Raw genomic sequence first — 23,891 nt, 5'->3', positions numbered from 1 at the left:
GACCAGGTTTGATTAGGAGTGGGAAGAGAATGCAGGGTCCATACTACAGCCAGCATCTTTGGCCATATGTCTTCACACCATCAGCCAAACAGACTCTGCATCCTAAGCACTTGCTTCACACTGCTGGGTTTCAACAAAAACCATTAAGCATAGCCCCAACAAAGCCCCACACACTTCCTGTTCTCATAGTGGTGTCACATAAATGGGTCCTGAGGTATTTGAGAGCTGAGCTGGGGGAGTCCATCTATCTCTGTAACCACAAACAATAGGAAAAACATTAAACTTACAGTCCTAGCTCTACTGCCTACTAACTGAAGGGCTTTATGGAAAATTATCAAATCTCTTTGATGAGTCTCCTCATGTATATAATGGAGAAAATATTTTTAATCTATCATGCAGAGTTACTATTATAACTAAAGCATCCAGGCTCAGACTCAAGTTAATGGCAGCTGTGGTGCTGTGGTGGAGGAGGGAGGAGTGGTGGTGGTAGTGGAGGTAGTGATGGTGAACACACTAGAGGTGTGATGGCAGTGGTGGTGATAATAGTGGTGGTGGTGCTGATGGTGGTAATGATGATGGAGGTCGTAATGGTGATCATGGTTTAGGTGGTGATAATACTGGTGGTGGAGGTCCTGGTGATGATAGTCCTGGTGATGATGATTATGAAGGTGATGGTAGGGATGGTGATGACAGTGGTGGTGGTGGAGATGGTGATAATGATGGTACAGATGGTAATGGCAGTGGTGATGATAATGGTAGTGGTGTAGGTGGTGATGATGATGATAGTGATGGTGGTGGAGGTGATGATGGTGGTTATGATGATGATGGAGGTGGTGATGAAGGTGATTGTGATGATGATAATTGCAGTGGTGGAGGTGGTGGTGATCATGGTGGGGGTAGTGATGGCAGTGGTAATGATGATGAGTGGAGGTGGTGGTATTGATGGTGGTGCTGATGATGGTATAGGTGGTGATGGTGGTGATGATGATGATTATGGTGGAGGTAGTCATGGTGATCATGGTGCAGGTGGTGATAGTGATAATGGTGGTGGAGGTGGTGAGATGACAGACGTGGTGGTAGTGATGGTGATGGTGGTGATTTGAGAAGGAAAGGAAAGTGGGAGTAAGAGGAATAAAGGGAAAGAAAGGACTTGCCCTTCCCATTTTACAAAGTGGTCATGTGACTCTGGGGCACCTGGATGGCTCAGTCAACTAAGAATCCAACTTCAGCTCAGGTCATGATCTCGCAGTTTGTGAGTTCAAGCCCCGTGTCAGTCTCTGTGCTGAGAGCCTGGAGCTTGTTTCAGATTCTGTGTCCCCCCCCCCACCTCTCTCTCTGCCCCTCTCCCACTCATGCTCTCTCTCTCTCTCTCTCTCTCTCTCTCTCTCTCTCTCTCATAAATAAATAAATAAATAAATAAATAAATAAATAAATAAATAAATATGACTCAACGATAAAAATGTATGGAAAAGTGCCTTCTAAACTGTAAAGTACTACCTGATGAGTTATCACTGTGATGCTTACAACATGGTTCACAAACCTCCCAGATCCGTGGGAGCACTGACTATCATCCTTCACCCTTGTCTGCCATAAGTGAAATAATTCACTTCAAGAGGCAAAGTGTTGTCAGGTTCCCAGAGACATGAGGGAAATGCTCACAGATAGGGCGCTGGGAGTTTCTTTAGCCAGAATGGAACCTATTACTGTAGACTTAAGGACTAAGGAGGGAGCTAGGGAAAGAACATTTGGAAGACTTGGAACCCAGCAAACAGAGACATTTTTGGTTTGGTTTTGTTTTTAATTTGCTTTGATAATAGAAAGCAGATGTGAGGACTAAGTCTCTAGTTTCTGTTGAAGAAGATCCAAAGAGGCACAGAAGTGAGTTGTGCTACCTTCTTAGAAGCCAGGAAAGGTGATGAGGCCAGGGCAGGGGAGGAAGCAAGAAGTAGCAGGGCCAGTGCTGCTGGCCACTCCAGCTGCCCAGCAGGGCATCATGGAAACAAGCAGAGCCAGGACCTCAGTGGAGGATGCTCAAAGTCTTCAAGAGCAGGGACGTTCACTTCACAATGTGTGCAGAACACCTACTGTGTGCAGGTGCCAGGATGACAGTTATGGCAGCAGCTACCATTTGAGTGATGACTCCGGTTTCTGCTTCTCATAATTACCACTATTCCCACTCTACTGTTAAGAAGCCAAAGTTTGGAAAGATTATGTAGCTGATCATGGAGAAACAATTTGATCCCAGGTGTATCTGACTCCAAAGCCCTCTTTCCTCTGTCACTTTTCCTTTCATTTAAAGACACTTCTTAACCAAAGGTGACAAAGACACTTGCTTCTGCCCTGCAGGCCCTCTGCCCCTGGAGAGGAGAAACACATAGAAAACACACACTTTGTGGTGAGTGCTATCATCTGAAGAAAAGGTGCTGCAGCTGCGGGAGGGACTGATATTCCAGCCCACTGGGGGCAGAAGAGGCAAGGGAGGGTTGAGAGGTCCAGACAAGGTGATGACATTCGAGCTGTCTTAGATCTGAGAAGGAGTCTGTCAGGTAGAGAAAGGGGTGGGGCTTGTCAGGACAAGAAGAGAGTTGCATGTAAACAGCCTTTCTGGTATGAATGTGGTGAGCCTTCTGGTGTGGCTAGAGCTCAGGGTGGTGGCTGAGGATGAGGCCAGAGGGACAAGTGGGGTTGGACTGTGATAGACCTGGGGGCCAGGCGAAGGGGGCTACATTCCATTTTAAGGCAGAGGGGGGCTGTTGAAAGTTTTTACACAGTAAACCTGTGTAGATATCGATGGGAAGGGTTAGGAAGCTCCTTTAATATCCAACCAATGATGGAGGCCTAGATGGAGATGGGCAGTGGAGACAGGCAGAAAAGACAGGGTCCATTTCCCTGGGCCAGGTATTGGTCTGACTCCTCAAAAGAAGTGGACATTTATGAAGGTTTTGAGGCCATTCCTGCCCAACCCTCCATTTGGTAAATTACATTCTAGCCCACAGGTCACTAAGCAAATCCCCCATTGTCCCCAGGAGTAATTCAACCCTGATTGGTAATATCTGTCACCCTCTCCACTCCATTACCCCCAAAGAAAGGGTAATATCCCTGAGCCAGAGTGAACTTTTGGGAGAGGAAGGGACTGGCCATACTCTGACAGCCAGGGCTGCCCTGTTAAGGATGGGCCGCCTTATAAGAAAACGACAGCGTGAGATGGAGGAGGTTGAAGGGAGGGACTCCTGCTGTGGGTAGGAGGCTGGCCCACATGCCATTTGGGCACTCCAAGAAGGTGACACAGGCAGCACCTGACAAAGGTTGACTGTTCCCTCTGTACTGATCACATGCTGAACACCAGATAAAGAACTTAAGCCAGCCAGAATCTGCTCTATGGGGCATTACATTGAGAAGCCCGGCCTCGGAAGGGACCCAGGGATGGACAGAGATGCTGTCTTGGAGATAGAGGCAGTGAAGGGCCCAGGAGGAAGAGACAGGCCAGCTCCCCAACATCTGAGATAGCCCGCTTGGTGCTCTGGAACTGTGCTGGGGCAGCTGAGGCAAGGCTGGCCTCCAGGTAGGAAGATGTGAACTTGAGAAATTAGTAAGTGGGTAAGTCTCTTCAACTTAGCATCATGGATAAGCATGGAAAAATAGTCCAGTTGGAGGAGAGTTTTTATTTTTGTTTTTTTAAACTGAACTACTATAAAACCAATGGCACTGGCACACTTTTCAGCTCACTCAGCCTCAATTGCTACTTGCCCTCAATAAATAGATGAAATTTTTTTCAAAGCTGCTTTACTCTTAGACTATTAAGTGGTTTGTCCTGTCCCTCCTTCCTTTACTAGAAGTCCTGAGTCTTAAGGCCAGACTATTTGAACCACCAGGCACCTTCTAAATAAGGCTTCTATATAATGCCCTTGGGAAGGGCCTGCCCTCAAAGAATTGTGAAATTGAAGCAGTTGTCTTCAGGGGCCTCCCACCTCCCTTCCCAGCCCCCTTCTTCCCAATCCAGGTGCCCCAGGCATCTGTCTAGGGTTTCACAAAAGACCACACTGTCAGCTTTCTGATAAACTAGTCCCTGTTAAGGTGAAGGTTGACACAGATTTAAACATGACCTCATATACTTTAGGTGGAGACCTTTAAAAGATGGAAAATTAAGATCCGAAGGAACGCTTCTCTTTTTTTCACTATGGTAAACTATATATAAAATAAAATCTGCCATTCTAACCATTTTTAAGTGTACACTTCAGTGGCACTAATTATACTCCCAGTGTTGTACACCCATTACCACTATCTATGTCCAAAGTTTTCCATGCCCTGAAACAGTTCCTCCCTCCTTCCACCTTCTGGTAACCTCATATCTACTTTCTGTCTCTCTGAATTTACCCGTTTTAGACTTTTCACATAAGTGGAATCATACAATGTTTGCTCTTTTGTGACTGCCTTCATTCACTTAGTATAATGCTTTCAAGATTCATCCATACTGTAGCCTGTGTCAGAACTTTATTTCTTTTTATGACTGACTAATATTCCATTGTATGAATATCCTTCATCCACTGATGGAAGAAAGGCTTCCTAATGGCTGAATTCTAGGCACCAGTAGAGACCCAAGGAGAGGGGAATATTTGGAGATCCCTGCTACCAACCCTTGAGCCATGCCATCTGGGTGCCCACCAGCCCCTGATAGATACAATAATCCAGGATTTCAGTCATCTCACAGACAGAGACAGCTGTCCTATAGTAGAAGGAGCACCAGACCAGCCATCAGGAAATGCAAGTCCTCATCACATGAGGTAGATGTGTGGCCTTGGACAAGTCCTCTTATTTCTATATAATGAGGAGCTTGGGGCATGCATGTCCTTTTATGAGGTCCTTCCAGCTTCTTATATTCTGTCAAGTCCCTCAGTGTCCTAAGAGACACTTGCAGTGCAGCAAGCGGTGTGGGGCAGAGCAGACACTCAGGAATGCTTGTGACCCTCGGAAGGAAGGAAGGAAGGAAGGAAGGAAGGAAGGAAGGAAGGAAGGAAGGAAGGATGGAAGGAAAGAAAGAAGGAAGGAAGGAAGGAAGGAAGGGAAGGATGGAGGGAGAGAGGGAGGGAGGGAGGGAGGGAGGAAGGAAGGAAGGAAGGGAGGAAGGAAGGAAGGAAGGAAGGAAGGAGGGAGGGAGGAGAGAAGAACTGGAGGAACTAAGGTATTCCAGTTTCTTTATCTCCCTTCATTAGAGATAGTCGGGAGGCTGTATTTAGAGGTCAGATTGAATGGTACTTAAGTTATGAAACAATCTGGAATATAAGGTGTGCTGCTTGGCTCATTATTATTGTGTTTCTTGTCTTTGCACCTTGTACTGAGATGGAATTATATGACTGGGCTTCTCATCAATTCTGTTTGGTGTAGAAATCTTGGCAGCTTCAATAAATACACTTGCATAAATTTAAGTGAATACACACAGGCTCTCTTTAGTATGAATTCTCACAACTTGGCTGTTATATAGCAGATATGAGCTGTACAGTGTTCAACACAGATGGTGGGCATCACCCAGCTGTGCCATACATGTGTGTGTGCAGAAATGTGCACACGTGTATAGACATGGCAGGCTCTCCATGGTTGTCCTTGTCCAAGGAGCTCTACCCTGGCATGGCTTCTGTTCACAAGGAGTCTGTGTTCTCCTAAAGCATAAATATGAATAATCTCTTTACTGAAGGATCATTTTATTATTAAATCTATTTGTATTTACAGTGATCCTCAGAACAATGAGGAAAGGAACTCTTTGTTCCTTTCTATGTTTTGAAATTTGACTGTGCCTTAGGCAGAACTGCAAAGACACCAGGGATTGGCATCCTTACTTGCCATAGAATTGTGAAGAGACTTCGGAAGTCCTCTACTACTTTGGAATTCATGTTCAGAGTTCCAAGAAAAACAAACAAACAAAAAAGCACTGAGTCCTCCTCTCAAATAAAATCTCATGAAGAAACCAGCTTATAAAGACAATAAACATCTTCCAGGCTAGTCAGGAAGAGATGGCTACTTCTTTTTTGTGTGTAGTCTCTGTCCACACCCCATCATATTGATTCTCTGGACTCTTTTGAACTGTCAGGATCTCTGGACAACTTTGCATGTGGGTTAAAATGGCACTGGTCTGGTTCAAGGTGGTGGTGGGGTCAGTGAGCAAAGCCCCATTTTCTCAGCCTTCCCTAGCCTGTAACTCCTCCCAAGCAGCACTGTGTAAGCCTAGGGCTCTCTGCGGCATTGCATTTTTTTGATGCTTAGCTAGTTCTTTTATAGATGAGACAGACCCAGCAAAGTAAAGTGACTTACCCAAAAACACACACAAAGCCAGTGGTACCAGAATCAAGATTATTACCATCAAAAGATAATTGAGTCTCTGTCCTATAGAAGCTTATAATGTAGTTGAAAGATAGGATATGTGTACATGAAAAGATAAGTGGAAAACTAAGATAGCCTGTACTCACAAGTGTCTATTAGTTCCACAAGTGTTTAGAAGACATCATGGTTCCTGGGATCTGAGACTCTCTCTCCACTGAATTTTTCTAAATATTTCATACATGGGTATTGCCATGGACCCCAGCTTCCAGTGGTAGCGCTGATAAATGAGCAGGGAAGAGAGGAAAGAAAGGGAAAAGAAGATGAAAATGGGAAGGAAATAATAAGGGGAAAGATGGGAAGATACGATAGGAAGAGAAGGTGACAGGAAGAGAGGAAGACCAAAGCATCTGAAAGGCCCAAGTCATCACAACCTGCCCCAGGCAGGTAGGACTTCACCCATACTTTGGGGGAGGGGTCCTGAAGGAGCCCTGGGACTCCATTCTAATGGACTTCCATTCCAGCCTTGACGGTCAGAGAGTTTCCACGCCATAGTTTGTTTCTGTGGTCCATCCTCTCTTCTCTTTGACCCTTTTCAGCCTCAACACAGAACAGTAGGAGTGGAATCTTAGTCTGTTCCAGGCTGGCTCCCAAAGCTCCCGAGTTCCCAAAATCACATTAAAAAAAGGGCGAGTTCATAAGCTGAATATTGTGCATTCTCAAAGAGCTCTGTGGCCCCTCAGCATTCGGGAGAGCACACAGCTCTGGCCTCAGAATTCAGGCAGGAGGAGGGCTGTGAAGGAGTGTGTATTCACAGGACCAGAGATGCTGAGATATCAGTGCAGCAAGAGGATGGTTTCAGACAAACTTTTGCATTTCTCTACTCCATTCATTTTTTCCCTTAGATGTTTCTATGGCAACACAACATATGTTTTAAAAGGATCAACCAAGCTGTTTCACTTGTTTATATTTTTGTTTCTTTCTTTCTTGGGTTTGGGGTTGGGGTGGGAATAACTTTAAGGGCATTCATGCCCCTAAGTTCAGAAGGAATACAGTACAGCCACCAGAGCACACACACTCAGCAGCACAGATGACTGCGTTCCAGACACTGCAGCAGGCACCTGCCCCTTCTCAGGATTCTTCATCCAGACCCCATCCTACTGGTCCCCTGTATCCTTTTCAGTTCTATCTCAGATCTTTAAACAACTTAGCATGAGGACTCTGACCTAGTTGTGTCTTTGAGAGATAAACAGGGACCAGTGAGATCCCTGGCACCCAAGAAGGCAAGATGAGATGAATGGACATTTGGACCTAGGGTCAGGAAATCTGGTTTCCCATCTTCAGCATTTACCTCCCTGGCTGGGATCTTATCAGCATCCCGGTTTTTCAAATGAGGAGGTTGATTAGATACCCTGTAAGATTCTTTGTATCTCTCCAACCCTATGGCTTTAAGCAGAATCCTGTAACTTGTGCCAAGGAGGTGCATTCCCATAATGTGAAAGCACTTTCCTGGGATGAGATTGCCCCTTATGGAGAGGGGTTCCGGCCTCATCTCCCCTCTCTATAGTCTGCACACTTTCCCAGGGCAACCTCATCCAGGCCTCCCCTGACAGCCAAACTCCTCCTGAACCCCCATTCTGTATGTCTGATGACCAGTAGTCCCAACTAAATGTCCCACAAATGCTTTAATTCAGCAAGTCCAGAACTGCTGTCTCTCCCCTCATGTCCCCCTCTGCAGTGAGAGGCATCACCATCCACAGTCACCCAAGTTAGAAACCTCAGGGAGGGGGGCAGTGCATTTCTTTCACTGCCTCTTCCCCCAACCCCTATATGCAACCAGAAACCAAATTACATCCTTCTGTCTCTCAAACCTACCTACCTACTTCTCACCAATACCAATGCCTACCTTGGCTCAAGCCTCCATGATCTCTACATGGGTCACCTCCCCCCAAATCCTCCCACCCCATCACCACCCTCCTTACATAGACCAGTGCCAGACTACAATACACATCTAACCCCATCATTCACTATCTCCTCAGTGTAGAATTCAAGCACGCAGGTGTAGCCACAAAACCCCTGGTCATCTTCCTCCTACCAACCTCTCCAGCCCCACTTCCTCTTAGCCTTCACTCCAGCCAATCAGATGCCTGTATTACCTGAGGCTCTACACACACACACACACACACACACACACACACACACACACACATACCTTACACAAGTTTCCTCAGGTTGCACTGTGCCCTTTTGTAACATGCTTTCAACACTGTCCTAATAGATATTTTAACCCCCAAATCACCTAATTTTAAAAGACCAGAGGCTCCCACATACTACTATTGGTTCCTGGGTCATCTCCCCCACCCCATGCAGCCACATCCCCAGACCAACCTTATGATGCTGTAATGGGTAGTAAGTAAAACACAAGTCTTCCCCTGAGGTGCTCGTTAATTCTGGATTCTCCATCCCCTTCGCACAGCTACTGCCTGATCAGGACCTTCATCAGCACATGAGCCAGTGGTTCTTAAACTTTTGGGTGCCTCAGAAACACCTAGAATTGTCTGCAATGCACATTTCCAGGCTCCATAGCCAGGACATCTACTTTAGTAGGTCTGGATAGGGCCCAGAATTCTGCATTTTTAAACTTTGCAACTTCAAACTGCTTCACCCAAAGCCGGACGCAGTGAGGCTGGCACTCACTCCAAGTCTAGTGCATCAGGGAAAAAATGGATGGGAGCACAGGCACATGTGTGGTCAGGCATCTCCCCACAGAGCTATCCATTAGGCTACTAATGTCCCTGGTCTTGGAGCCCCCTCCCAGCAGGCAAGGCAGGAGGGGGTGTGCCTTCCCAGGTGATGCCCTCTCTCCACAGTGTGGGTGAGACCTGGAAGTCTTTGGTGAGCTCTGTCTGATCCAACAGAGGATGGGAAGATAGGTCCGAGGGTTCTGAGCCTAGCGCCCATTGGAGCCTGTAATCAGGCTTTCAACCTGTGGCTGAATGCCATGTGGACTGGTGTTTTGTGGCTCCAGTGTGAGATGAGCTGAGGCTCCTGCAGAGGCGAGCAGTGGAGCATAAAGGCATCCAGGCAGCCTTTGCCTGGTGGGGGCCATTAAGGCTATGCACTGGGAACAAGGTTGTGGGAGAAAGCAATTAGTGGTGAGGGAAGCCAGTGAATCAGCACAGAGTCGGCTCGCTCTAATTGAGCCAAAGAGTTTTTCCTGTTACGTGTGGGCTCCCAGGGACAGGAGCTTCATCCTTAAATGCAAAGCCTTTCTTCAAGATGGCAGAGGGAGGAAAAAGACTACTTCTCATCCTTGAAAAAACAGCTGAGCCTTTTCCCTTCACTGCCCCACCCCAGTGCCTGCCTCCATCCTAGAAATGCTGATTTTCTTGACTGACCTGGTCTGTGTCTTTGGACAAAGATTTTTTTATTTTCTCAAGAAAGACAGAGACTTCAAATTCAGGGTCAGTGTATATGAGCAGATTGGCTCTGTTTGAGCTGCTGTTAGATTTTCAGTGTCTCAACTTCTTTGTGGTTGTGTTTCTGTCCTGTCATTTTGGAGACCTTGATTAGCATACTGTCCAAGGCAGCTTCTGTTATCCTCAGGATTTGTCACCTCAGTATTGTAATACACTGTTCTTGTGGTCCTGTTCCCTCCTTTCTCAGCCGTGTTCTCTGTCCTGACATCATTTCCCTCTAGATCAAGACATTATGAGGTCTCTTCTGAGAAATGAAACATTCACTGATGAACTAAATAAGATGTTTCTCCAAAATGTGTAATTTTTCCACCACCCTAATATTTGCATTTTAACAGGGGGCATTTGAAAACTAAAAAAAAAAAAAAAAAAAAAAAAAAAAACCTTAATGCCCAGTGGATTGGAGCTCTAAGGTTGAAACAGACTGTGGAGTTGGTAATCTGGTTTGGGGGTCCCACCCAGTGTCCCCCTAGATCCTACCACAGAGGGAACAGCATTCTCCTCCACCTGCTTGTGTGCTCTACTGGTTCAGAAGTTACAAACCCCCAATCTAATGACTATTTTTCTCTCTTTTCTATTTTTGTTTCTTAGGAACGAGTGGAATATCTCTTTCTCATAATTTTTACTGTGGAAGCATTTTTAAAAGTAATAGCCTATGGACTTCTCTTTCACCCCAACGCTTACCTCCGCAATGGCTGGAATTTACTAGATTTTATAATTGTGGTTGTAGGGTAAGTATAACTACCTTTCTCTATTCCCTCCCCTTACCCCTTACCATCAACAAATGCATATCTCCTTTTCCTTCTGTATTTGTATCTCTTTTTGGTTTGGTCACAGTAGCACTGGGCTCTAGGCAAGATGAGAGGATCTATTAAAAGTCACTTTGAATTCAGACTTTCTCCAAAGGGAAAAGATCTCTTACCTAGGAACACCTCCTTCACACACGCACATGCTCACACATGTGCACTCATGTGCACACACACAGGAGTGGAATCTGAATGCTTTTAATGAAACTCAGTGTCCTCCATGCAGCTGAGTCCTCTGCTTAAGGTCTTTTATTCTGTCTCCAACCACATCTGGCCCAACACCTCTTCAGACTGGTTTCCCTGCCACATCCCTGAGCAGGGTTAGTCCAGCCTGCCTGTGAGCATGGCAGTGGGGCGAGGCTGGCACACACCGTCCTGTAGATGCCTGCTCTCACCTCTTCAGTGGGCCTTGTCCAGGGTCCCAGGAAACAGGCTGCTCAAGATAAAAGGGTGAGGAGAAAGCAGAGAACTATGAAGGGCCAAGGTTGTGGGTGACCCAACTAGAGCCAAAAACGCCTTTCCCTAGAGGGATGCTTTGCTGTGGCAAAAGGTGAAGCAAAGTCAATGTATGCCTTTAAAAAAAATAAAGCAATGTAAGCAATTGTAAATAAAATTTAGAAGTGATGATCTCCTTATCAAGGAATTAGTAACTTTGCAAAAAGATTCTTTATGAAATATTTAGGTTTTTAAATATTTATTTATTTTTGAGAGAGTGCAAGTTGGGGAGGGGCAGAGAGAGGGGGACAGAGGATCTGAAGGAGGCTCTGCATGGACAGGCTAACAGCAGTGAGCCCGATGTGGAGCTTGAACTCACGAACCGTGAGATCATGACCTGAGCTGAAGTCGGATGCTCAACTGACTGAGCCACCCAGGTGCCTGTCTATGAAATGTTTGTCCCTAAACAGGCCTGCATGTGCTATGCAAAATGTCATTTACTAAGACACAGTTCATGAAGTTCCAACCAGTCATCTATTTTGTGAGGGGAGGGCACCTTTACAGCAGATCCTACTTGAGGAACAAGCTGGCTTCTTTGAACTGATCTGCTATTACTCTGAACCCAGAGAGTGGTCACACAGTGGCCACCTTGCATTTTTACTCCCTTGGAGTTCTGACAGGCTTCAGTGTCGAGGTTAATATGTCATCAGGCTCATATCCCAGGAGCCTATTTTTGATTGATGCCATTTGTGCCATCCCAGTGAAGACATAGGTCCTTCTGGACTCCTCCATAGCACTCACTGCTCATTCTCTCATGGGACTGACTGGTCTTTCCTGCAAGAAATAACAAGAGAAAATCAAGATCATTTAGAAGTTATTTCCTTGTCTCTGGCCATCTGGATGGCTATTTGGGCTGTTTGGAGCTGTTTTAGGGGTTTTCTTTGTTGTCTTTTTTTTTTGTGTGCAGCCTATGAATGACACACTTTGGCCACATTAACATCAGGGCTATTTGGGTGACATGAGAAGCACCAAAGTTCTTGGAGTATTTGCCAGGAATAGATCTGGCTCTAGAGGACTCAGAGTGAGGATGCAGCTCTAAGAGATCTTGCTGCTTTTGTTCATGCCAGGATAAACAAAGAAGAACTGAACAAACACCTTGCATTAACTCAGTAAGCCATAGCAAAGGCCTTTGAGGTGCCTTGTTCCAAATGCCCCTAAATCCCTTCAAATTCAGTGTCTTTCTCTAGGCCTCAGGCCCCAGGGGACCTTTCACACATAGAAAAGAGCCCCAGGAATGAGATTTATCAGGAGTTGAGGGTGCCTGCAGGGACCAACTTTGTTTAGGCAGAGAAGCTACATGTTCTTCTCATGTTTATGGAAATGAGTTAGAGTTGAGTGCATACAGCGCTCTGCCCCCTTCATGGCCCTACCTACAACATGGGAGGTGGAAACAAGAGGCACAGGGCAGACCTCAAAAGGGAGCCCTAGAGGGGCCTTGTCATGCAGTTGCACACTTGGTGACACTTGCTCGTCTTTTGCTAGGTTGGACCCTCGCCTTGCTGTTCCTCCCCATAAGCACAGAGGGCAGACTTTTTGTGGAGTCAGCCCAGGTTTCAGTCACATCTTCCTGGGGTCTAGGCCATGAGGCTGATGAAGAGGCCCCCTTCAAAAAGATCAGAGGAGGGCACTTGTTGGGATGCACACTGGGTGTTGTATGGAAACCAATTTGACAATAAATCATATTTTAAAACAAAACAAAACAAAACAAAAAGATGCCTCTGGTAGATTGTTTAGGCCACAGAAGTTATGATGCTGGTGGTTGCTGAGCCTGTGGTTCACCATGACCCTCTGGGCTTTTTCCCCATTGATCTCACACATGGACATATTTGACACCTAGTTTCTCTTCTCCAAGGGCAGTGGTCCCATGGGGCTCTCTGTCTAATCTAAATCTCAGCCTCGGGCACCTGGCTGGCTCAGTTGGTAAGTGTTCGACACTTGATTTCAGCTCAGGTCATGATCTCGTGGTCGTGGGATTGAGCCCTGTGCTGGCCTCCATGCTGGGCTTGGAGCCTGCTTGGGATTCTCTCTCTCTCTCTTTCTCTCTCTCTCTCTCTCTCTCTCTCTCTCTCTCTCTCTCTCTCTCTCTTTCTCTCTCTCTCTCTCTCTCTCTCTCTGCACTTCCCCCACTCATGCTCTCTCTCTCAAAAATAAATAAACCTTAAATCAATCAACCAATCAATCAATCTATCTCTGCCCATTCTTCTAACTGGAAAAATCACACACACACACACACACACACACACACACACACACACACACACACAGCATAGCTCAACTTTCAGCTGTACCTTCTTTTCCTGCCCTTTTTATAACATTAAATGGATATCCCTCTGCTTCCCTTATGTCTCCTGGGAAGTATCTACTCCCTGGGCTCCTCATCTACAGCTACTTAGGGGAAGGTTTCTTCTGCCCTTCTACGATCAGAAGGGGGTCTGCCTGGCCCTGGAGACAGGTGGGTGTGCCTGCCTGCTGCCTGAGTGCCAGGCTAAGAGCTGCTCTCTTATTTCTGCATTGCCATGCTGGGGTCCTGGGACAAGAGGCATTTCCTTCCCCCCCACAAGCCGGTCACATTTCCTTCCCAAAGTGGAAGAGTTTCCTTGGTACAGTGTGGAGATGGGCCTACTAAATGAAAGTGGGGAGGACTTCAGAGGCCTCTCCCTCCCCAACCCAGGGACCTCGGGATCTTCACTAGATCCCCTGCTCAAGACACTCTACTCCAGCCACAGGGGCTTTTGCTCCTGTCTTCCTCCCAATATGGTGGCCCTGCTCTTCTGACTCACTGGGCCCTCTAGAGCCTCATTGTTCTCTTTTAAAAAGCTCCAATGTCCAGCTAGGAAACTGCCAGACACAACTCCTGGAGAATTCTGCCCCCACCCCTGACCAAGCATCCACATCTGAACCCAGCCCTTAGGGACAGGTAGGCACAAAGCAGTGGTTTGGGCTTTACAGTGCCTAATCAAGGAAAACACACCAGTCCCTACAAGCCAAGAACACCTCCTAGACCCATTCCTGAATTTTCTACCCCTTAAAAATTAAAATCAGGCACTTAATAAAGTGTCCGCATCAAGTTGGGACAGGGAAAAGAGAAAAAAGTTGTCTAACCTCTGTTCCCTTCAATGAATAATATTTTGTGAACAACTTGTACTCTAATAAGCATATTGCTTTCTTCCAGGAAATACTAGGAACCAAATCTGGTTTGGATTTAGAATGCTGTTTGACAAACTTGCAAACTAGTCTCCATTTTCTAAGATTTCAGTAATCTAGACTTCAGTGGAAAGAACATTTCTCTGCAGAGAAAGAAGCCCGCTCCCCTCATCAAGGCAACTCTGCCTGGGGTTCAGGATGTCACCAGCTAACATATGACACCATCAAATTGCCAAGCTGAGCTGAAAGAATCACAGGACCAAGAAAGACTTTAGATGTGGTCTGGTCAGTGTTGTCAAACTTTTTAGCTGCAGAACCCATTGTTAAAGTCTTACTCAAAGGCCCATGAAAGCCACTGTGTTCCAGCCACTTTTCTCTGGCCTTGCTGTCCAAGATATCCCCAGGGGATCCATGGAGCACAGTTTGGAAATCCTTAATCTAGACCAACTCCCTCAATTACTGGGCCCTGCCTGGATTTGAGTTTCTTCAAAGCTAGGCCCCTAGCTGCAGCCTCCCCTGTTTTCAGATCTAGTTCCCTGGGGCATGAGTCATTTAAGGAGCTCAAGCCTATTCCTCAAGAACAAAGTTGCCCTGGTCTTCAGTTCAGGCCAGATGTGGGGACCCAGTCTGATACCTGGGCTTCCCCCTGACCCCAGGCCATGACCAAGCACACACTCTACTGACAGTGAATCGGTGGTCATCTCTAGTACAAAGGACAGAAATTGCCCTGTGTGTCTTTTCTTTCCCCTAATTTTCTTGGTCACCACAAAAAGCCCAAGATTCCCACATGGTTCTCTGCATCTTCTGACCCCTTCTCCCTCTCCATCCCACTGAAACCTTTCCACTGTGCCCTCTGCTCCCCACAAGCCATCACCCATTCAGGTGTCAGCAAACATTTTCTATAAAGGGCAACATGCCCATTTTCAGCTTGCAAACCACGTACTCTTTGTCCCAACTATTCAACTTTAGTGAGAAAACAGCAATAGACAACAGCAATATGTAAACGATGGGTGTAGTTGAACTCCAACAAAACTTCATTTACAAAGCAGATGGCCCAAGTGCTGCCCTAAACCCTCAGCTTTGTCTCTGGCCTCTCATTTAACTCCCTGACTCCCCCCAGTAGTCCTGCCTACCTTGCATTCTCTCAAGAGATTACCACTCTCTCCCAAATGCCTTGTTCCACAACCCAGAGGTCAGGAGAAGGGCCCTGTGTTTCTCTTATTTCTGCTTTCAGATGGCTACCCCTCCCCTTCCCTAGCAACTTCCAGTTTTAATGTGTGTGATCAGACCCTTCTACCCCTACTTCTCCTTATGGGATCCTCTGTAGGCCTCTATGGGACTCTATTCCTTGAAGACATGAGCTCTTGGTTCATTCCCATTCTCTCTAAACTTAGTATTGCTACTGTCCCTTCCAGTAGCTTCTTGGTTCCTTGATATCTTCCCCACCCAGCGACCCTGACTCCATCCTGACTCCAGCTGCACACTCCCACGGTTATAGCCACTATCCCTGCCATAAGTAATAACTGAGCCCTCCCCCATAATGTCAAACCAAACATCCCACTCTGTAAACAATACCACCCATATTTCCAGCTTATTCCCTCTTACACTTTGACTCTGACAATCCATTCACCCTGTCCCATTCTCTCTGTTCCTCCTCCCATTGTGTCCAGTCCTCCTTTTAACCAGCTTAAATGCCAAGCCCATCATAATCTCTCACTACCATGTACAGTCAACTTCCTCATTTTTCTATTCATCTACCTTGCTCATTTGGAAAAACACCAACCACAATCAAATACAACTAGATGGAGATCCATCTGGTACCTGAAGCTATGCCATTGAAAGGGGTAGAGAAACTTAAAGCTGAGCTGATGGGTTTCACTTTACATTCATGACCACCAACTTCAAATAGGTCCTTGATGATATCTGGTAATCCTACTACATGTGCCTTCCTCATTCACTCTTTGCTTTCTTTGGTGATTCTTTTATACCTTTGCCTCACCCTTCAAACTTCCAGTACCCACTCCTCATTTGCATTTTCAGCTGATAACCTTGCTCCCTGTTTCCCTGAAAAAACAGGTGCAATCAGGATAACATCTGTACCGCTATAGTGTGCCCTCCTACTAGAACCATGATAAACCATCCCTTCTCCTATCTAGGGCCAATACCCCTCAGGGTACATGAGATACCTTCCTGCCTACTGAAGGGTATCAATCCTTCCAGTAATTATTCCCTCACTTCTGCATTGCCAGATCACCTGTCTCTGTTACACAACTCTCATCACATATAAAAATGTTGCTGTATCTCCCATTTAAAAGCAAACACTACTTGGGGCACCTGGGTGGCTCAGTCGGTTGAGCGTGCGACTTCGGTTCAGGCCATGATCTCACGATTTGTGAGTTGCAGCCCCACATCAGGCTCTGTGCTGACAGCTCGGAGCCTGGAGCCTGCTTCGGATTCTGTGTCTCCATCTCTGCCCCTCCTCTGCTCATGCCTCTGTCTCTCTCTCTGTTTCTGTCAAAAGTAAATAAACATTTTTAAAAAATTAAAGCAAACACAACTCTCTTGATTCCACACCCTCTCCTGTAACCATCTTTTTTCTTCTACCACCTTTGACAGCAAAGCTCATCAGAAGGGTTGTCCATACTGTAGCCACCAGCCACATGGCCACTCAGCACTAATCTAGAAAGTTTCAATTACATATATGGCTCAAATTTGTGGCTTGCATTATAGTTGTGTTAGAGCGGTCTCAAACTTTTCTTGCTGTCTTCTCTTGAACCCATATCTATTAGGCATTGTCCCCATCACTCCACCAAACAGATGTTTCAAAGTCTAAGTGGTCTGCATGTTACTAAAGCCAGTGGTCAGTTTCCCATCCTTATATCCGCAGCACAAAGCCAGTTTCTATGCTATCATTTATTTGTGCCCAGTTTAAATCAAAAGGGAATTGTTAGGAGTAAGAAAGTAAGTGGGGAGGAAAGAGGATGCGGTTCCTGGCCACGTGAGGGCCGGCTTTAGGAATCCTGGAGTGGGGAGAGGACACCACAAAGGGACAGAGGCACTACTGCAAACTTTAGTGGCTTTACACTTCTATGCAGGCCACCTAGCTTATACAAAGCCATTTGTGTTCATGCACAACTTTATGACTACAAATGGCCTGCCTATCCCCTCTCAGACCTTTCTAGGCAGTGGATATGTCCCTTGGGTGATACCCACACTGAGGGAATGTTATCTTATGATGGTCAGAGTCCCTTCCCCCCACACACCTTGGCACTGGTTCCCAGGCTGGAGGCACCTGCGAACTCTGCTGTCCCAGGCTTCCTTCAGAGAATTCAGAATCTGACAGCTCCTTCTCCTCTTCTTCTCTTCTAGGCTTTTTAGTGCAATTTTAGAACAAGCCACCAAAGCTGATGGGGCAAATGCTCTAGGAGGTAAAGGAGCTGGATTTGATGTGAAGGCACTGAGGGCATTCCGCGTGCTGCGCCCCTTGCGGCTGGTGTCTGGAGTCCCAAGTAAGTAAAGCCATTATTCTTGTTTACAGTGTTATCTTGTCACCAACCTCTGCTTTCTTTTGCTGAATTGCCGGGAGCACTTTGCAAAGAAAACTGATTTCATATAAATGGAGGGGGCTTTTCTTAAATGAATTCCTTTGCTTTAAAGAACCTAACTCTGATATGAGTCCATTAAGACACACTGTGGTCCCAGCTCCTGTAAACACCTGGAAAAAATCCACAGCAGTCACGCAGCCAAATGAAGACAGCCTACAACAGAGAAAGCAATCCCTTGGCCATCTGAGCAATCCCCTCAAGGCCCTGGGCTGGGAATTAAAATACATTTTCAGCAAAGGAGCCAGGTGAGCAGAGAAGGCTAATCCCCAAGGCTCGCAAGGTATTTTAGCCTATGAGATTATCTCTACTTTCTGTATTTTTCCAAAGAACAATCTGAAAAGCATCAGTGGATGTTCAAAAAAGTTCTGTTTGCCATTTCTCTCAACCCTTTCCTTTTTTCATGTCAAATGGGACATTTTCGGTTTCAGAAGCCCTATTTATGGACAGGCTACCTGTCTTTGTAGAACTGGTTTTGCCAGAGGGTGGAGGGTGTTTAGCTCTCTGAATCAAGCAAAAGGGCTTCAGAGAGATATTGTCTATTGTGTATCTGGATAGCAGTCACCTGGACAGCTTCTCTTCAAGCTCTTCCTCCAGAAGCCTATCCCACCATGGATGAGCCCCAGGCAACTAACACAGCAGCTTCGGGCACCCAGCTTTGCTCCAGCAAAGCCCAGCCCAAGTTGTTCCTTGGGGTTAAGTGAGCTTTCCAAGAGCTCCTCTTTCCACTCCTCCTTGATGAGTTGGTGGGATCTGAGCACAATTGTGGACTTGTGTGCTGAGATTTTTCCCTCTCAAGTCAGCTCCATCATCTGGCCCATAACTCAAGGTAAAGGAGGTCCCTAGGACTGGGCTGAAATCAGACTAGCTTAGAGATGGGAGCAGGGGACAGGAAAACAAAGAGGTCCTCTGAACACAACCTTTACCATACAAATGTGAAGGACCTTATAGTAACCTGTTCAATTCTTTCTGTACATGCACAGAAGAGTGAAAAGATCTTCCCAAAGTAACTTAAGTAGCCAGCAACAGAGCAAGACTAGAACCAGGTGTCCTGATTTTCAAACCAGCTCTCTTTCCCACCATACATACAACTTCTTGTAAAGGATTAACTAGTATATAACTCTTGATTGTCTTAGACTTTTACACGTATACTTGATCCCTTGAATTACATTCTAAGCCCTGGAAGCCCAGAATTCTTCCTTATGTTAACTCTGATTCCTGCACAATGACTACAGTGGTCTCGGTACAAAGTAGAGGAATTTACTGGATAATTGAAGGTAAGAGTTAGACTATTTTCTTTGCAGTGGGACCTCCTAAGTAAAGTTTGTGGCCTGTCTTAAATTCAAAAGTGAACATGGAGCTAAGCCACATAAGCACGTTTAGAGCAGAGTCTTTCTACTTAACCATTATAGGGTATCTAGGAATGGAAATAGTATCCAGTTGACTCTTGAACAATGTGCAGGTTAGGTGTGCTGACACTTACCTTGTGCAGTTGAAAATCCACATAAAACTTTTGACTCCCCCCAAAACTTCACTGCTAATAACCTGTTGACCGGAAGTCTTTTGATAACATACACAGTTAACACATGTTTTGTATGTTATATATATTATAAACTGTATTCATACAATGAAATAAGCTAGGGAAAATAAACTGTTATTAAGAAAATCATATGGGGGCACCTGGGTGGCTCGCCAGTTAAGTGTCTGACTCTTGATTTCAGCTCAGATCATGATTTCACTGCTCATGGGTTCGAGCCCTGCATTGGGCTCTGCACTGACACTGTGGAGCCTACTTGAGATCATCTCTCTCCCTCTCTCTCTGCCCCTCCCCCACTCATGCTGTATTTCTCTCTCAAAAAATAAATAAATAAAGCTAAAAAAAATCATATGGAGGGGCACCTGAGTGGCTCAGTTGGTTGAGCATCTGACTCTTGATTTTGGCTCAGGTCATGATCCCAGAGTCATGGGATCAAGCCCTGAGTTGCATTCCTCACTGAGCGTGGAGCCTACTTAAGATACTCTCTCTAGGGGCGCCTGGGTGGCTCAGTCGGATGAGCATCCGACTTTGGCTCAGGTCATGATCTCGCAGTCTGTGAGTTCGAGCCCTGCATTGGGCTTTGTGCTGACAGCTCAGAGCCTGGAGCCTGCTTCAGATTTTGTGTCTCCCTCTCTCTCTTCCCCTCCCCCACTCATGCTTTCTCTCTCTCTCTCTCTCTCTCTCTCTCTCTCTCTCTCTCTCTCTCTGTCAAAAATAAATAAACATTAAAAAATTAAAAAAAAAAAGATACTCTCTCTAGAATCATGAAAGCAGGAAGGGAAAAAAAAAGTCCCTCACATACAAGGGAAGACAGATCAGGTTTGCAGCAGACCTATCCACAGAAACTTGGCAGGCCAGAAAGGAATGGCAGTATGCTGAATCAGAAAAATATGCAGCCAGCAAGGCTGTCATTCAAAATAGAAGGAGAGATAAAAAGTTTCCCAGACAAACAAAAATTAAAGGAGTTTGTGACCACTAAACCAGCCCTGCAAGAAATTTTAAGGGCGACTCTCTGAGGGGAGAAAAGATGAAAAAATATAAATAAATAAATAAATAAATAAATAAATAAATAAATAAATAAATAAATAAATACCCAAAGCAACAAAAGATTAGAAAGGACCAGAGAACACCACCAGAAACTCCAACTCTACAAGCATCATGATGGCAATAAATTCATATCTTTCAATACTCACTCTAAATGTCAATGGACTCAATGCTCCAATCAAAAGACATACAGTAACAGAATGGATAAGAAAACAAGATCCATCTATATGCTGGTTACAAGGGACCCACTTTAGACCTAAAGACACCTTCAGATTGAAAATAAGGGGATGGAGAACCATCTATCATGCTAATGGTCAACAAAAGAAAGCTGGTGTAGCCATACTTATATCAGATAATCTAGACTTTAAAATAAAGACTGTATCAAGAGATGCAGAAGGGCATTATATCATAATCAAGGGGTCTATAGACCAAGAAGACCTAACAATTGTAAACATTTGTCTGCCAAATGTGATAGCATCCTAATATATAAGTAAATTAATCACAAACATAAAGAAACTCATCAATAGAAATACCATAATAGTAGGAGACTTCAACACCCCACTCACAGCAATGGACAGATCATCTGATCAAAAAATCAACAAGGAAACAATGGCCTTGAATGACACACTGGGCCAGATGGACTTAACAGATATATTCAGAACATTTCATCCTAAAGCAGCAGAATATACATTCTTCTCCAGTACACATGGAACATTCTCCAGAATAGACCATATACTGGGACACAAACCAGCCCTCAGCAAGTACAAAAAGATCGAGATCATACTGTGCATATTTTCAGACAACAACGCTATGAAACTCGAAATCAACCACAAGAAAAAATTTGGAAAGGTAACAAATACTTGGAGACTGAAGAAAATCCTACTAAAGAATGAATGGGCTAACCAAGCAGTTAAAGAGGAAATTAAAAAGTATCTGGAAGTCAATGAAAATGATAACACCACAATCCAAAACCTCTGGGATGCAGCAAAGGCGGTCATAAGAGGAAAGTATATAGCAATCCAGGCCTTCCTAAAGAAGGAAGAGAGATCTTAGATATACAACCTAACCTTACACCTTAAGGAGCTGGAAAAAGAACAGCAAATAAAACCCAAAACCAGCAGAATACAGGAAATAATAAAGATTAGAGCAGAAATTAATGCTATCGAAACCAAGAAAACAGTAGAACAGATCAATGAAACCAGAAGCTGGTTCTTTGAAAGAATTAACAAAGTTGATAAACCACTAGCCAGTTTGATCAAAAAGAAAAAGGAAAGGACCCAAATAAATAAAATCAAGAATGTAAGGGGAGAGATCACAACCAACACGACAGAAATAAAAAACAATAATAAGAGAATATTATGAGCAATTACATGCCAATAAAATGGGCAATCTGGAAGAAACAGACAAATTCCTAGAAACATATACACTACCAAAACTGAAACAGGAAGAAATAGAAAATTTGAACAGACCCATAACCATTAAGGAAATTGAATTAGTAATCAAAAATCTGCCAAAAAAACAAGAGTCCAGGGCCAGATGGCTTTCCAGGGGAATTCTACCAAACATTTAAGAAAGAGTTAACACCTATTCTTTTGAAAGTGTTCCAAAAATTAGGAATGGAAGGAAAACTTCCAAACTCTTTCTATGAAGCCAGCATTACCTTGATTCCAAAACCAGACAGAGACCCCACTAAAAAGGAGAACTATAGACCAATTTCCCTGATGAACATGGATGCAAAAATCCTCAACAAGATATTAGCCAACTGGATCCAACAATACATTAAAAAAATTATTCATCATGACCAAGTGGAGATTGAGATGCAGGGCTGGTTCAGTATCTGCAAAAACAATTAACGTGATTTATCACATCAATAAAAGAAAGGACAAGAACCATATGATCCTCTCAATAGATGCAGAGAAAGCATTTGACAAAATACAGCATCCTTTCTTGATAAAAACCCTCAAGAAAGTAGGGATAGAAGGAGCATACCTCGAGATCATAAAAGCCATATATGAACGACCCAACACTACTATCATCCTCAATGGGGAAAAACGGAGAGCTTTCCCCCTAAGGTCAGGAACAAGACAGGGATGTCCACTCTAGCCACTGTTATTCAACATAGTATCGGAAGTCTTAGCCTCTGCAATCAGACAACACAAAGCAATAAAAGGCATCCAAATCGGCCAGGAGGAGGTCAAACTTTCACTCTTCGCAGATGACATGATACTCTATATGGAAAACCCAAAAGATTCCACAAAAAAACTGCTAGGACTGATTCATGAATTCAGCAAAGTTCCAGGATATAAAATCAATGCACAGAAATTGGTTGCATTCCTATACACCAACAATGAAGTGACAGAGAAATCAAGGAATCGATCCCATTTACAGTTGCACAAAAAACCATAAAATACCTAGGAATAAATCTAACCAAAGAGGTGAAAAATCTATACACTGAAAACTATAGAAAGCTTATGAAAGAAATTGAAGAAGACACAAAAAAAATGGAAAAAGACCCCATGCTCCTGGAGAGGAAGAACAAATATTGTTAAAATGTCGATACTACCCAAAGCAATCTACATGTTCAATGCAATCCCTATCAAAGTAACACCAGCATTCTTCACAGAGGTAGAACAAATAATCCTAAAATTTGTATGGAACCAGAAAAGACCCTGAATATCCAAAGCGATCTTGAAAAAGAAAACCAAAGCAGGAGGCATCACAATCCCAGACTTCAAGCTATACTACAAAGGTGTAATCATCAAGACAATATGGTACTGGCACAAGAACAGACACTCAGATCAATGGAACAAAATTGAGAACCCAGAAATGGACCCACAAACATATGGCCAACTAATCTTTGACAAAGCAGGAAAGAATATCCAATGGAATAAAGACAGTCTCTTCAGCAAGTTGTGCTGGGAAAACTGATAGTGACATGCAGAAGAATGAACCTGGACCACTTTCTTACACCATACGCAAAAATAAACTCAAAATGGATAAAAGACCTCAATGTAAGTCAGGAAGCCATCAAAATCGTCAAGGAGAATGCAGGCAAAAACCTCTTTGATCTTGGCCACAGCAACTTCTTACTCAACACATCTCTGGAGGCAAGGGAAACAAAAGCAAAAGTGAACTACTGGGACCTCATCAAAATAAAAAGCTTCTGCACAGTAAGGAAACAATCAGCAAAACTAAAAGGCAACAGACAGAATGGGATAAGATATTTGCAAATGACATATCAGATAAAGGGTTAGTATCCAAAATCTATAAAGAACTTATCAAACTCAACACCCAAAAAACAAATAATCCAGTGAAGAAATGGGCAAAAGACATGAATAAACACTTCTCCAAGGAAGACATCCAGATGGCCAACCGACACATGAAAAAATGCTCAACATCACTCATCATCAGGGAAATACAAATAAAACCACAATGAGATACCACCTGACACCTGTCCAAATGGCTAACATTAACAACT

General features: G+C 44.5%; 1 protein-coding gene across 40 annotated transcripts in view; it reads left to right on the top strand.

The window, feature by feature from the left end:
* CACNA1C (calcium voltage-gated channel subunit alpha1 C) overlaps positions 1-23,891 on the top strand; it is a 753,388-nt gene that overhangs the window by 486,513 nt on the left and 242,984 nt on the right. For all 40 annotated transcript variants that reach the window (XM_045061160.1, XM_045061161.1, XM_045061174.1 and 37 more), the window contains exons 4-5: positions 10,377-10,516; positions 17,600-17,739. In XM_045061160.1, the coding sequence (XP_044917095.1) occupies positions 10,377-10,516; positions 17,600-17,739 (280 nt within the window). The remainder of the gene's footprint in view (positions 1-10,376; positions 10,517-17,599; positions 17,740-23,891) is intronic.

Source organism: Felis catus, chromosome B4 (genome assembly GCF_018350175.1).
Source record: "Felis catus isolate Fca126 chromosome B4, F.catus_Fca126_mat1.0, whole genome shotgun sequence".
NCBI classification, from domain to species: domain Eukaryota; kingdom Metazoa; phylum Chordata; class Mammalia; order Carnivora; family Felidae; genus Felis; species Felis catus.
The sequence above is the reverse complement of the archived record's forward strand: the minus strand, read 5'-3'. Positions and strand labels throughout refer to the sequence as shown.